The 15,829-nt window shown below is 53.8% G+C and overlaps 2 protein-coding genes across 5 annotated transcripts in view; one reads left to right on the top strand and one right to left on the bottom strand.

The window, feature by feature from the left end:
• Positions 1-4,484, top strand: part of MME (membrane metalloendopeptidase) — a 53,839-nt gene extending 49,355 nt beyond the window's left edge. For all 3 annotated transcript variants that reach the window (XM_068144879.1, XM_068144877.1, XM_068144878.1), the window contains exons 22-23: positions 636-712; positions 3,086-4,484. In XM_068144879.1, coding sequence (XP_068000980.1) covers positions 636-712; positions 3,086-3,185 — 177 coding nt within the window. In that variant the 3' untranslated portion in view covers positions 3,186-4,484. The remainder of the gene's footprint in view (positions 1-635; positions 713-3,085) is intronic.
• STRIT1 (small transmembrane regulator of ion transport 1) overlaps positions 1-15,829 on the bottom strand; it is a 221,839-nt gene that overhangs the window by 196,729 nt on the left and 9,281 nt on the right. The window lies entirely within an intron of this gene.

Raw genomic sequence — 15,829 nt, 5'->3', positions numbered from 1 at the left:
CACATCCCAATGGCCAATCTCTCTTGCTGGGAAGAATTTCTTCAACCTAAACCTCCCCTGGCACAGCTTGAGACTGTGTCCTCTTGTTCTGGTGCTGGGTGCCTGGGAGAAGAGAGCAACCTCCACCTGGCTACAACCTCCCTTCAGAGACTTGCAGACAGCAATTATGTCTCCCATTACCATCACTGGAGGTGTTTAGGAAGAGACTGGATGGGGTGCTTGGTGCCATGGTTGAGTTGATCAGATGGTGTTGGGTGATAGGCTGGGCTGAATGATCTCAAAGGTCTCTTCCAACCTGGTTAATTCTATTCTATTCCCCTGAGCTTCCTCTTCTCCAGGCTAAGCAACCCCAGTTCCCTCAGCCTCTCCTCCCAGGGCTGTGCTCCAGACCCCTTCCCAGCTTTGTTGCCCTTCTCTGGACACCTTCCAGCATCTCAATGTCCTTCCTCATCTGAGGGCCCCAGAACTGGACGCAGTGTTGGTTTATTGGGTTTTTTAAACAAACTCTACCATATTTTCCTCTCTGGGTTCTAAAGGATTCTGGCAGCATGCAGTGTTTCACAGTGCAGTGCCAGCAGGTCTCTCTCCCTGGACAGCGTTGGAGCTCAGAGATGCTTTTGTTTGTGACACTGCAGGTATGGTGTGGAACCTACAGACCAGAGTACGCCGTGAACGCCATCAAAACCGACGTGCACAGCCCAGGCAAATTCAGGTCAGTGCCTGCAGCAACCTTCAGTGCAGCTCCTGAGGACAACAGCTGGGGCATGCAGGGGACTCAAAGGGTTAGGTTGTGCTTGCAGTGTGGATTTAGACACAGCAACCTGCAGCTGGTGAGGGGAGAGAGTGCCCCTTGACCTCCCAGCCCTAGCATGACTCTGTGCCCTTCCCAGGAAGCTCCCCAGGCAGGGCAGGGCTGTGGGGTTTGTCCTCCCCCTTGAGATGATACAAGTCAGTTGAGGAGCTGTGAACAGCCATCACAGGGCACAACCCTCATCACCTGGCTGTTACCAATGTGCACAATGCTTACAGCAGAGTCCCACTGGCTGTGCCTGGATCCCAGTGTCCCAGTGAAGTCCTTGGGCTCCCACAATAGCTCCTGACAGGGTCTCTCATAAAGACCAAAGGCTGGTGATGGCCTTCAGTTCTCCACTCAAGTCACAGGCAAAATCTGCAGTTCATGCAAGGCCTTCACTCTTCAAGCATGGAGAAGAATTCATTTTCTTGTCCCTACTTCTGAGCAGTGATCCTGACACAAGGAAGAAATGACCTCCTGTCAACAGCCTTTGTCATCCAGAGTGACAGATCTGTTGCAGCAGCCTGGCTGCCACAGGGACAGCATCTCTCCTAGTTACACAGGGTCACTCCTTGCTCTCTTTTGGAAGGGAGAAGTGAGCTTTGGGTGGGAGGTGCCTGCCCCTCAGTCTGTCACACAGCTCTGTGCTGTGGTGCAACAGCACACTGGGGTTTCCTGCCTTGTCTACTCAGCCTTCCCAGGAAGAGGTGGGCTGGAGAGGTGGCTGTTGTGGGTGCAAGTCTTTGGGCCAGGCTAGGATCTTTTCTTTCTCACTTAAGACAGAGCAACCTATTCATCAGTGTTGTAATGATGGTTTTGCTGCAGTAGATGTGTTTGGTGAGATGCCATGAGAGCAGGTAGTGATCACAGAATGGTAGGAGGTGGAAGGGACCTCTGAAGATCATTGAGTCCAAAGCCCCTGCCAGAGCAGGATCACCTAAAGCAGATCACACAGGAATGAGCCCATGTGGCCCTTGAAAGTCTCCAGAGACAGAGCCTCCACCACCTCTCTGGCAGCCTGCTCCAGTGCTCTGCCAGCCCCAAGGTAAAGAAGTTCCTTCTCCTGTTTAGGTGGAACTTCCTACATTCAAGTTCCTGCCCATCACCTGCCCTGTAGTGATGCAGACATCACCACAGCCCTGCTAGCTCTCAAGGCTGCATGTACCCAGGAGCTGATTTCTCTCCTCATGCCATCCAGCACATTGATTCTTTCAGCAGAGAACCTTTTTGTTTATCCCCCACACTCAAATGCTCAGTGAAAGCAGCGACTGTTCCTTCAGCCTCGCTGGCATTTCACCGTGGGTGGTTCCTGCTCTATCTGCAGATCTCTCCCAGGGGGCTGTCTGTGCACCAGGTCCTGTGAGCAGCTGGATTTGGCCACAGTGCCCAGGAGGCTCTGCAGAGGTTTCAGAGCTCTGCTCCTCTTTGTCTCTCTAATTGGTGTGAATCACAGCCCTCTGAAGTTCACTGCTTCAGCAACTCTGTCCCGTCCTATTTGTGCATATCTTGGCTGTATGACATCAGGGATGGTGCTGGCCTTACATCAGTCTGAAAGGCTGTGAACTTCATGTGGACTCACACAAGTAGGAATGACAAACTCAAGCTGCCCAGAGGGGCTGCAGTGGGGGCTGCAGTGAGGGCTGCAGTGAGGGCTGCCCAGAGGGGCGGCAGTGGAGACTGCCCAGAGGGGCGGCAGTGGAGACTGCCCCGGCTGCCCAGAGGGGCGGCAGTGGGGACCGCACGGACTGCCCAGAGGGGCGGCAGTGGGGACCGCTCCGGCTGCCCAGAGGGGCTGCAGTGGGGACCGCTTGGACTGCCCAGAGGGGCGGCAGTGGGGACCGCTCCGGCTGCCCAGAGGGGCTGCAGTGGGGACCGCTTGGACTGCCCAGAGGGGCGGCAGTGGGGACCGCTCCGGCTGCCCAGAGGGGCTGCAGTGGGGACCGCTTGGACTGCCCAGAGGGGCGGCAGTGGGGACCGCACGGACTGCCCAGAGGGGCGGCAGTGGGGACCGCACGGACTGCCCAGAGGGGCGGCAGTGGGGACCGCTCCGGCTGCCCAGAGGGGCGGCAGTGGGGACCGCTCCGGCTGCCCAGAGGGGCGGCAGTGGGGACTGCCCCGGCTGCCCAGAGGGAAAGCAGCCACTACTTGAGATGAAATGGAAGAGTCAGAGCACAGAGTCACGGCTGTTACCCACAGCATTTTGAGGTGACCCAAGATGTGGGCTGTCTGTCTGTGTTTGCTGTGAGCAAAGGCAAGTGTCAATGACGAGAGGGTGTTGGTTTTGTCTTAAAGGGTGATAGGATCACTGCAGAACTCCCCAGAGTTTTCTGAAGCCTTCTCATGCACCCAGCCAAGCTACATGGATCCTGCTAAGAAGTGCCGAGTGTGGTGATGAGCTGCAGACCTCCCACCTCCAGCAGCCTCCCAGGGAAAGAGAACTTTGGAACCAAATTTGAGCAGAAGAGGAGGGAAGAAACCTGAGGGGAATATGGCAGAGTAGTCAGTGTAATTCTCAATAAACCAGAAAACCCAGCCCAAAGCAGACATCCAGCCAGGACTAACACCACTGCAGCAAGGAGCTGCTGCCCAGCTGCTCTCCCTGCCCCTCCACCCTGCAGCATCCAAATCACTCCGTGGTGTACAGCAACACTGCACTTGTAGTTAATCCTCTTCCCCACCAGCCAGTGGCACTTGGGGTTGTTTTACATCTCAAGCACAGCACATGAGCTCTCCCTGGTCAGCCAACACTCGGTGCTGATGGGGCAGAGGAAGGGAATGGTCAGTACCACTCAGTGGGAGCCCTCACAACCTGATCCCCAGTGCCACACTTTGTAGCCTCTGCTGCTCTGATCGATCTGTTCTGCCAAACCTTGCCACTTTTACTTGAAACCCTTCCTACAAAGAGGAGCCCAAAGACCTGCTGTATGCTTCAGTAACTCCTCACTAACATTCTGGCCTGCAGCATCTGGAGTCACTAATCCCAAACAGTTCATCTACAGCTTTCTGGCCAGGCTGAGGCTGTAGGTAATGCATTCATTTAGAACATGTAACCTGTCAGATGGTGATCAAAGAGCCTCTCACAGTTTTCTAAGCTCCCCCTCCCCCCCCCCTTGCTTTCTCTAAAGTTGGTCTTTTTTAAAGTTTCTAGCAATGTATAAATCCTAGTTTTGATATTTAAAACCTGAGCTACACTTTTGACTTGAAGCATTGTAATATATTTTCTCAGTGGCTGCACAGAACCTGGGAGAGGTTGGTGTCAAGCAGGGTGTGGGTAGTTAAGACCAAGCCTGCAGACTGAGCTCTCTCCCAGACAGGACACCAAGGGGCAGGTTTCAGGCTGGCTCTGTCTGTGGCTAGGGTCTAACCCTGCACAGAACTATGTACCTGTTTTGGTTGATGCCAGTCAAGCTGCACAGCTGATGGCAAGAACCAGGAGGAGCTTTAAGTGAGAGAAGGTAAAAGGCTTTAAATCTGCAGTGACAGATATTAAACATCCTCCTGCAGATTGCAAAGGAACTTCCTGCTTTGGGTATCAAAGCAAACAGATCTCCAAACCAAGTACCAGATACCTCAGATGACTGCTGCAATAGGTCTGTTTAAGCACCTATGTCCTTTCTGCTTCCTGAGTTTGTCATCTGATTGAAAGACAAAACCCAAACCCTTTTGATAATAAACTGAACTGATGAGCCAACAGCAGCGTTGTGTGCTTGGCAGGAAAGGTGGAAGTACAAAGCAAATCCCCTCTGCAAACACATTCCTCTACTCACCCTCAGCACCACACCTCACCCTGGGGAAGGACTGGGAGTTCAAATCACCACCTTCTGGTTTGAAACCAACAGGTCCTGTGCTATCTGCAGCCAGGTGGGGGTTGGTCTCTTCTCCCAGGCAAGCAGCAACAGAACAAGAGGAGACAGCCTCAGGCTGTGCAGGGGGAAGTTTAGGCTTGGTGTCAGAAAGAAGCTCTTCACAGACAGACAGATTGCCCTTGGGATGGGCAGGTGGTGGAGTCAGCATTGCTGGAGGTGTTTAACAGGGACTGGATGAGGCACTTAGTGCCATGGTCAGGTTGATTAGTTAGGGTTGGGTGATCAGTTGAACTTGATGAATGTGCTGCCCAGGGAGGTGGTGGAGTCCCCATCCCTGGAGGTGTTCAAGAGGGGATTGGATGTGGCACTTGGTGCCATGGTCTGCTAGTCGTGAGGTCTGTGGTGACAGGTTGATGATCTTTGAGGTCTTTTCCAACCTCATTGATTCTGTGACCTTGGAGGTCTCTTCCAGCCTGGGTGATTGTGTGATCTAAGGAAATCACACCACAACTGCCTGAAGAAAACAGCCTCCTCCAGGACATTTCATAGAATGGGTTGGATTGGAAGGAGCTTTCAAGGGTCATCCAGTCCAACCCCCTGCACTCAGCAGAGACAAGTGGAGCAGGTTGCTCAGAGCCCCACCCCAACTGACCTTGATTGTTTTCAGGGATGAGGCATGTCCCACATCTCTGGGCAACTCAGGTCACTGTTTCACCATCCTCAGTGTAAAAAACCTATTTCTTCTCTCTAGTCTGAATCTCCCTTCTTTTAGTTTAAAACTTCACCCTTTGTCCTGTTCCAACTGACCCTGCTCAGGCCACCGGAAAGGAAAGACCCTGAGAGGCCACCAGAAGGTCTCCTTGGCATTTTCTCCAGGCTGAACAACCCCAACCCTCCCAGCCTGGTCCCACAGCAGAGAGCTTCCAGCCCTCCCAGCATTGCTGTGGCCTCCTCTGGCCCTGGCCCTGTCTGTGCTGAGGGCTCCAGAGCTGCCCCACACTGCAGGGGAGGTCTGAGCAGAGCACAGCAGAGGGGCAGAATCCTCTCCCTTCATCTGCTGGTCCCACTGCTTGGATTTCCCCCACGGTATGATAACAAGAGCAGAAAAGCAGAGCCTTTCCATTAAGCTGGAGGAGCCGTGCCCAAGACAAGAGCCTACACTAACCAGATCACAGGAGTTTCTTTAACTGTCAGTCAGAGCCACCCTTGTGGAGAGCATCCAGCAGCACTTTGGCCAGGGAACAACAGAAACTCCTTAAGGAAACAAAACAGACATCTGACAGCTGGCTTTAGCCATGTCATCACCCTCAGCTTTTACAGCAGGGAGTTACAAGACTCCCTGCCCCATCTCCCCACCCCCCTACACCAGTGCTGCCCTCTCCCACCTCCTTCATTGCAGACAATCCATCTGTAACAACGAGCTGGAGGCTGGAAAGTGTGTGAAGTGCACAGCAACCGTGCTGCACATCTCCAGAGGAAACGGCAGAGTGACTCTGCTCCCTGCTGGCTGCACAGGGGCCAGAAGCAGCCTCCTCTGTCACAGGAACCTGAGAAAATGGCCATGCAGAAAACCACCTCCGAACACACCACGACATGAGACAGGCTTGGACAGGAGGACCTGGTCACTGCAGGAACCTAAAGTCAAACTGTTTATAAAAGCCACATTTACCTGTGCCCCTGCATCCAAACACCCCCCTGAGACACCCCTGCCTTCCATCCTTCCTCCCCACAGCTACATGGCTTACACCAAGGCCAGGATCCAGCCCCTAGGTGCAAACGAGGCTGCTTCTTCCCTTATCTCCCGCGGGGAGTAGGTGGGGAAAAAATCAACAAAGAGTTGGGTTTGCTGCTGGCTAAAGCAGCTGAATCAGCACGGTGTGGGCAGCTGTGAGTCTGAAATGAGCCCCAGCAGGAGATGGCTCCAGGCCAGCAGCAGCAGACAACAAAGAACCTGCAGGAGAGCTCAGAATCTCGGTGTCTGCTGACAGCAGCCGCGGGGCTGGGCACACCACACACCACCTCTCAACAGGTCCTTCTCCTCCAGCAGTCACTCAGCACATCAGCCAAGCACAGGGCTGCCTGCTGCTAGCAGGGAACAGCAAACTCCAGGGTAAAAGGCAGGTGTAGAAAGCAGCCTTCAGCCACTAGCAGTTAGGATTTCCTCACTCCTGCAAAAGTGGAATTCAGCTCTCGGTAGAAGCAAGCCAGCCCTAACTGCTCAGATGTGAGATACCTGACATCAAACAAGCAGTGGCAGAGGATTCCTTTCATCACAGCTTGCAAGCTAATTAGTGCCAGCCAGGATTTGCCTCCTCAGGGTGTTAATGTCAGGGAAGTATTTATAGACATGCCACAGAAAGCAGTTACCAGGAGCCTCAAAACCAACAAGTGAGTGAAGATGTCACTCAGGGCAGCATCCTGCTTCTTCAGTTTCGCCTTCAAACACTCTGAGATTTCACAGCAGGAGTCCAAGGTGTGTGGCCCTGGTATGTGATGCTCTAAACCAGGAGAGTCAAGTAACAAAGAGCAAGAAACCATCAGCATTACCTGGCTGGAAGGCAAGGGATCCACATGCCCAGCCTAGTAATGCCTGACAGGTATTGCCTGTCAGCCCGTGGCTTGGACAGCAGCTCTCTGAGCTGGGTTAGGAACTGGCTGGAGGCTGAGCCCAGAGAGTGGTGGTGAATGGTGCCACAGCCAGCTGGCAGCCAGGCACCAGTGGTGTGCCCCAGGGATCAGTGCTGGGCCCCATCCTCTTTAACATCTTCATTGATGATCTGGAGGAGGGGGTCGAGTCAGGCATCAGCAAGTTTGCAGATGACAGCAAGCTGGGAGCAGATGTTGGTTAGTTAGAGGGTAGAAAGGCTCTGCAGAGGGACCTCGACAGACTGGACAGATGGGCAGAGGCCAACAGGATGTCATTCAACAAGTCCAAGTGCCAGGGGCTGCACTTTGGCCACAGCAACCCCATGCAGAGCTACAGGCTGGGGTCAGAGTGGCTGAGAGCTGCCAAACAGAGAGGGACCTGGGGATGCTGGTTGACAGCTGCCTGAACATGAGCCAGCAGTGTGCCCAGGAGGGCCAAGGGCATCCTGGCCTGCATTAGGAATAGTGTGGCCAGCAGGCTGAGGGAGCTGGGGTTGCTTAGCCTGGAGAAGAGGAGGCTCAGGGGAGACCTCATTGCCCTCTACAACTACCTGAAGGGAGGTTGTAGCCAGGAAGAGGTTGGCCTCTTCTCCCAGGCAACCAGCACCAGAACAAGAGGACACAGTCTCAAGCTGTGCCAGGGGAGGTTTAAACTCGAGGTGAGGAGGAAGGTCTTCACCGAGCGAGTCATTCGTCATTGGGATGTGCTGCCCAGGGAGGTGGTGGAGTCCCCATCCCTGGAGGTGTTCAGGAGGGGATTGGATGTGGCACTTGGTGCCATGGTCTAGTCATGAGGTCTGTGTTGATAGGTTGGACTCGATGATCCTCGAGGTCTCTTCCAACATTAGTTACACTGTGATACTGTGTCCAAACCGGTCCTGATTGGTGTGCTACCTGCTCCTCTAGTTCCCTTACCCTTGAAAGTTTTGTCCTAGGGGTTTGTTTCCCAGCTGATCAAGTCACCTTCACCTGTATTCTCTTCCAGAAGTCAGTTCCTTGCAAGCAGCCACTCAATCACATAATCCAGCTGCCACTTTTCCTCTCTTTTCCTACCCATTTCAGCTCTAAGTTCTCCCTCCACTGATTTCTCCTTCACACACACAGAGAATTAAGGTCCCCCTGCCCCAGAAGCTTGGTCAGGGTGCTGCTGTCAAATCCTGCCCCTCTGCGAGTTCCAAAGTGCAGTGGAGAGCAGCAAAGAGGAAGGGAGGAGCTGGAGCAGGTGTTCTCTCTTGTGGTACACCTCACATTCTCTCTGGGCTGAACTGCCAGCACACCACATCCTGAACTAGCCCACAGTGGAAGTGAGGACAGGCGCTGGCTGCCAGGGCCCTGTTTGAGTCCCCACAGGGCTGGAGTGTGCTGGTCCTGGTCCTTTACCTTAAACCCCACCCTGCTCTCAGGGGGAATCCAGATGACAGCAAGCAGCTGAGCAGAGCATGGGACGAGGGCTTCATCTCACAGGTGCCCAGAAATTCACCTACCTAAGGCTAAGCTGTCATGGAACTGACATCAGATTTTGTCATGGAACTGAAGTTAACTTCTTTGCCCAGCTTCAGCCTTCCCAGCACACCAGCAGCCTCTGCGCTGTGGGACTGCCCTCCCAGGAAAAGCCCAGCCCTGGGGAGCACTGTCTCTGGGATTTATTCCTTGTTCCTCTCACTCTCCCTTCTCCTAGATCTTTTAACTCAACACAGGAACAGTTTTGATGCAATACCTCAGGGTATTTCCTCATTTTCCTTCCTACGTCCCAGTGCTTTTCTTCCTGGGCCAGCTGCTGGCAGGCTGCTAACCAGAGAATTCATTTTTCTCAGCTAAACCATCAAGGAATTCTTACTCCAGCACAAGGCAAAAAAACCTTTCCAGCTGCTCTGGGATGTCTTCTCTCCACGCCAAGCCCCTCCACACAACCACATTTCACACAGACATGGCCACAAGCTCCTTGCCTGTGGCCACTCACTGGTGTCTCCTAAAACCTGTGGCACACATTCATAGAATTGTCAGGGCTGGAAGGGACCTCAAGGCTCAGCCAGTTCCAACCCCCCTGCCATGGGCAGGGACACCTCACACTACAGCAGGTTGCTCACAGCCACATCCAGCCTGGCTGCAAACACCTCCAGGCAGGAGACTTCCACCACCTCCCTGGGCAACCTGTGCTGATCTCTCACCACCCTCATGGGGAAGAATTCCTTGCTCTGTTACACTTAGGGGTCTCACTGACATTAAGAAAGGAAATGAAGATGACTGCTACAGCAACACAACATCTACAGGACTGAAAACAGTACAGAAAAATAAGTTAAGAGACTCTTTAGATGCATTTTTGAAGCTGCAGTACCCATAGCAGGAGATTAAGTACCTCAACCCTTATCTGAGAATGAAATCCTCCCATGCACCTCAAAACAGTCCAAAACTGATTTGATCAGGGGGCACTGGAATAAATTCTCCTCCAGAAGGCTCAAAGGTGCAGGCACAGAGTCAGTCACCCTGGCAGGAAGCAGAGCAGGGGTTGGAGCTCCTTTCCAACCAGCCTTAGAGCACTGGAGCAGTGCTGCAGAGAGCAGGAAGGGGTCAGTCCAGAAGCAAAAGAAAGTGGCAATGATGATCATGCTAAATAAACAACCACACAGGGCTTGGAGAACAGGCAGGTTTCCCCCAGATCATCCAAGTTTCACAGGTCTCACTCTCTCCTTTGGCCTGCACTAACTCAAGCTGTTCTCCTCTCACCAAGCATGGGACACCAGAACCAAACGTGGCAGTTGGCCTCTTCTCCCTAGCATCAGGTGAGAGAAGGAAAGGAAATGGCCTGAAATTGTGCCAGGGGAGGGTTAGGTTGGAGATGAGGAAAAAATTCTGTCCTGTAAGAGTGGTCAGGGATTGGGAGAGGCTGCCCAGGGAGGTGGTGGAGTCCCCATCCATGAAGTGTTCAAGAAACCTGTGGCCATGGCGGTGCTAGGCTGATGGCTGGACCCGATGATCTTAGAGGGCTTTCCCAGCCCTATTCTATAGTTCTATGGGGGAAGTGAAGGTGGTGACTCAGGGCAGAAAGAGAACCTCCTCACAAAATCACTGTTTGATAGAAGTGAGTCCTGAGGAGCTCAGAGCAGCCTCCTGGACTCAGAAACAAGCAGGAGGTTAGCTCTGTGCCCAGAGCCCTTCTCACCTCCTCCTCTATGAGATCAAATCTCCTCCCTCACACAGCCTCAGCTGTGGCCTGGGCCTCTGCTGTGCCATGGCAGAGGTTTTAGGCACACCAAACACCATCCCTTCTGGTAAGGGTGCACTTTTCCTGCATCTAGAAGAGGAACATCTGCCCTGACTTCCAACACCACAAAGCCTTTACAGGTCCCATCCAAAGGCTGTCAGCCATACAGCACAAGAAGCAAGGGTGGAAGTTCCATGGAAACATGAGGAAACATTCTGTCACTGTGAGGGTGACAGAACCCTGGAACAGGCTGCCCAGGGGGGTTGTGGAATGTCCCTCTCTGGAGATGTTCAAAATCTACCTGGGTGAGTTCCTGTGTGATCTGCTCTCGGTGATGCTGCTCTGGCAGGGGGCTTGGACTGGATGAGCTTTCGAGGTCCCTTCCAGCCCCTGACATTCTGTGACTGGAGACAAAATTGCTCATGCTGACACTCCTCAACCTTCCCAAGGCCAGCTGCTGCTTTGGCCCCATCTGGTGACAAGAGCAGCATTCAGCCCATTCACACTGCCCATGCAGGCCAGCACGTAGCCATCAGACCTTACACTAACGACAGCAAACAACAAAGCCCTTTGCAGCAACCATTACACATTTGTGGCTGCCTCATAGACCTTCTTACTGCTCTGAGGCTTCTTTCCTCCTGGGGGCACTTTCTTGGTGGAGTTCAAACATGACCTAGGAAGGCAGACCTGCCTATTTCCATCTGGTTGCTAGCAAACACCCCGTTTTCCAGGCCAGGTCTCCTATCCCAACCACCATACACCAGCAGAATGCTAACCAACCATAAGCTGCTTTTCCTCTTGTCCTCACTGCAGCAGCAGCAGAGGTGCAACACAGCATCCACTGAGTCATGGATGAGCACTGTACACACATGCATGCTGCAGAAGACACAGCCAAAGATGCAAGCGTGGTGCACACAGAGAATTGCATGGTGGTGTTTCTGATGGACCTTGGCAGCCAGGATTCAAGGCAGTGCTGAAGCAGGCCCTCCTCAAGCACAGATAGTTACACAGAGCACCCCAATACCAGGGGTGGCAGCTACAGAATTGTGTCAGACTGACACTGCCAGCTTGATTTAGTGTGTTATGAGATGTTAATGGAGGAGCAGAACTCAGTTGTGCTGGTGGTGATGAGGCCTCTGACACCAAGCTGGGCTTGCTCAGGGATTAGGCTTCTTGCTCACAGGACTAAGGTGCCTGCAGCCCAGCTAGGAGGTGATGAAGTGAGGCTAAGCCATGAGTCCCCATGAGGAGATATGGCAAGCAAAACAAAATGGGTGGCAGAAAGGGCAACTCACAGCTGCTGTGGAGGAGCTTGTGGCATGAGGCAGCTGGCACTGACCCCCAGGTCCCTCCCTCAATAACCCAGGTGCCCTGCCCAGTGCATCTGCAACCAGGTGCAGCTGCAGATGGTTGCAGACTCAACAGAATGCTTTCACCTGTTGTTGAGGACCCCTTCCAGGGCTGGACTCAGTCAACCTCTTGGCCTTTCCTAGCCTTGCATCCCTAAGTCTACCTCCCTCCAGGAGGGGACCTCATCCAAATATCTTCTCTGATGACCTTTTCTCTCCCTCTCTTAGGGCCCACTTTCCACTAGATCAGGTTGCCCAGAGCCACATCATGGCTGCATGATGGCTGCTACACTCATGGTGAAGAGCTTCTTCCTAACATCTAATCCAAGTCTACCCTCCTCTAGCTTGGATCCAGTTCCCCCAGTCAGCTTGAAAAAGTTCAGCCTGAGACACATAACACTGATGGAGTAACTCTTCATCCCCTTAGCTTTAGGCACATAACATTGGAGAAACTCTTCACCCTATTAAAACTACCTCACAGGATGTTAGGGGCTGGAAGGAACCTCCAGAGATCATCCAGTCCAACCCCCCCTGCCAGAGCAGGAGCAGAGAATCCAGCACAGGTCACACAGGAACACATCCAGACAGGGCTGGAAAGGCTCCAGAGAAGGAGACTCCACAACCTCTCTGGGCAGCCTGCTCCAGGGCTCTGTGAGCCTCACAGTGAAGAAGTTCCTCCTCATGTTGAGGTGGAACCTCCTGTGCTGAAGTTCATATCCATTGCTCCTTGTCCTATGCCAGGGTGCAGCTGAGCAGAGCCTGTCCCCTGCCTCCTGACCCCCAGCCCTCAGATATTGATAGACATTGATTAAATCCTCTCTCAGACTCCTCTCCAGACTAAACAGCCCCAGGGCTCTCAGCCTCTCAAATGCCTCCAATGCCCACAGCTCTCTTGATATGCAAGGGGTTGCAATCATTAATTAAATCACACAGAAAAGGCTCTCAGAGGTGGGAGCCCCATCTGCCTCTCACTGCAGCTCCTCTCAGCAGTAACTCACTGTCTGCACTTCCCTGTCCAGCACTGGGCTCAAAAGGCTGCGAGCTTGAACACCCAGAGCAAAAGTCAACCCAGACCAGCTGGTGGCTCCTGGCAAGGTGAAGCACCCAGTCTGGGCTATGTCCATGCAGCTGCACACCAAGGTCAGTCCCTCTGACCCAGATCAGTTACAAGGATGGCTTCACCTCCAGCTCCTACAGCTGCTGAAGCACAGCAGCCTCCTGCAAAACTCCATGGCCCTAACCAGGCTCCCCAGGGACAGCTTCTTTAAATGTCAGCAAACAAAACCTGCAGCAAACACCACAGCAGCTCCCTGCAGAGCTTGGAGCATCTGCTCTGAAGAGAAACAAGCCCCTCAACGAAGGGGAAAAACACAGCTCCTCCAATTTCACACTGGGACCAATGCTCTCTGTAGCCTTTTTTAAGGGCAGATCTACCTCCCTCCAATGGTGCTGGCCCTAAGGAAGCCACATGGCTGCACTGGGCTCTCTGGGGGGAGCCAAGAATGCTCCAGAAGGCTCAGGGAAGTGCTGGGTTAGGCACACAAGGAGAGTCTCCATCACTGCTTCCTCCCCAGGGGCAGTTTCTTAAATGTCAGCAAACAAAACCTGCAGCAAACACCACAGCAGCTCCCTGCAGAGCCTGGAGCATCTGCTCTGAGCAGAAACAAGCCCCTCAACGAAGGGGAAAAACACAGCTCCTCCAGTTTCACACTGGGAACAGTGCTCTCTGTAGCTCTTTTAAAGGCAGATGTGACTCCCCCCTGTGCTGCTGGCCCTAGGGAGGCCACAAGGCTGCAAGACCTGCACTGGGCTCTCTGGTGGGAGCCAGGAATGGGCCTGGAAGCTCAGGGAGGTGCAGGGTTAAGCCTGGAGATCTGCACACAGGGAGTCTCCATGAGTGCTGCACCTGAAGCCTCCAGCTCCATGCTCTACAGGGCCTTGCACTCCGTTCCCAGGCAAGGGCAAGAGCCCAGCCAGCTCTCAGCACTGCCCCAGCCCCGGCAGCCCTCTTACCTCTGGGGTCCTTGTCCCGGGGGCAGGTCTGAGGGGGAAGGAGCCTTCGGGTGGTCTGAGGCAGCACACTGTGACCCTGGGGTGGGTCAGGGCTGACAGCCAGCTCAGATCCTGCTGAAACACAGTTCTAGAAGAAGGTTCTGGGTGGTCTGAGGCAGCACACTGTGACCCTGGCATGGGTCAGGGCTGACACCCAGCTCAGATCCTGCTGAAACACAGCTCTAGAAGAAGGTTCTGGGTGGTCTGAGGCAGCACACTGTGACCCTGGCATGGGTCAGGGCTGACACCCAGCTCAGATCCTGCTGAAACACAGCTCTGGAAGAAGGTTCTGGGTGGTCTGAGGCAGCACACCTGGCTCTGGGGTGGGTCAGGGCTGACACCCAATCAGCCCCTGATGAAACACACCTGTGAAGGAGCCTCTGGTGGTCTGAGGCAGCACACTGTGACCCTGGCGTGGGTCAGGGCTGACACCCAGCTCAACCACTGCTGAAACGTTTCTGGAAGGTTCTGGGTGGTCTGAGGCAGCAAACTGTGGCCCCAGGGTGGGTCAGGGCTGACACCCAATCAGCCCCTGATGAAACACACCTGCAAAGGAGCCTCTGGTGGTCTGAGGCAGCACACCTGGCCCTGGGGTGGGTCAGGGCTGACTCCCAGTGCAGCCCCTGATGAAAGATATCCTGGGCAGGGTTTTAAGGGCAGCCTGGGGCAGCCCCAGCAAGGTGGCCCCAGACTGGGCTGAGGAGACAGCTGGATGGGGAACATTGCTCACTCCCACTGGGAGTGGGGTTTGACTCTCTCAGGAAGGCTCCAAGGGGAGCCTGGACTGGGACTGTGACACTAGAAAGGAGTGGAGTGGACTGGACAGGGCTGACTCCATTTTCTCTTTCCCACTTCAGCCAGGGGAAAGGGAAGGGAGCATCCACCATTAACCCTGCTGGGGCAAGGGGCCTGTCCTTACCAAGCCAGGGCCCACAGTTACTGACAGGGCTGAAACTGGGTGAAACACCACCAGAAAAGGAGCCAGAGGGGAGCAGGCTGACCTGATCTCTGTGCTGGTGTTAGCCTTTGGGGCAGAGGAGGTACAAGAGGTGGGCACAGTGTCCTGAAGCCACTGTCCTTGGGTCTCCCAAAGCTAACCTCTCCAGGCAGGCTCTCTTGCAGCAGAGAGGACCACAACTATGCTCTTGTGTATGCTCATAGCCTTAAATTGGATTACAGGCATTACACAACATAAACAAGAGGCTGGAACAGACACCAGGAAGCCACATGCAGCATCCTGGGATGCAGACTCATCCCTAATCAGCTTACTCCAACAGCTCTTCAGTGGGTAGCAGGGAAGGCCAAGCAGAAGGCGTGCTGCAAGCTTGGCAGCTGATCTCTGGAGCACTAACAACCCAAATGTTCCCACTTAGCCTTTGTAAATAAAAAGGCAAGTAATAAATCCATCAGTAAAACTCATCCTGGAGCACAGAAAACACCATCCTATCTGGCAGGAGATGAGAGGAGTGAGAAGGGGGCTTGGGAAAGGTGCTCACTGCCAATGTGTGCAGGCCACTTTTGCTCAGAGAGAAGGGAGTCTCAGGTGGTGTCATGCAGCTCTTTGGAGCTCAGTGCTGTTATATGCCATGAAACCAGAGTCCTCTCCAGCATCATAACAACACAAGTGCTTCATGTACTGGCACAGGGACATAATTCTGAAGCTACCATAGAGTGGTTTAGGGTGGGAGGAATGAACCTTAAAGATCATTTAGTTCCAAGATCCCTGCCATGGGCAGGGACACCTCCTACCAGCCCAGGTTGCTCAAGGCCTCATCCAACCTGGCATCCACAACCTCCCTGGGCAACCTGTTCCAGTGTCTCACCACCCTCAGTGTCAAGAATGTCTTCATAACACCCAGTCTAAATCTCCCCTCTTCCAGTTTAAAACCATCACCCTGTGCCCTGTCACTGCACTTCCTCTCCTTCTTTCTGTAGGCTCCTTTAAGGCCACTCTAAAGGTCTCCCTGGAGCTTTCCAGGCT

Source organism: Melanerpes formicivorus, unplaced genomic scaffold (assembly GCF_026170545.1).
Source record: "Melanerpes formicivorus ecotype bairdi unplaced genomic scaffold, bMelFor1.0.p_v2 SCAF_12, whole genome shotgun sequence".
NCBI lineage: Eukaryota > Metazoa > Chordata > Aves > Piciformes > Picidae > Melanerpes > Melanerpes formicivorus.
Note: the sequence above shows the minus strand (reverse complement) of the source record. Positions and strands in the feature narration are given on the sequence as shown.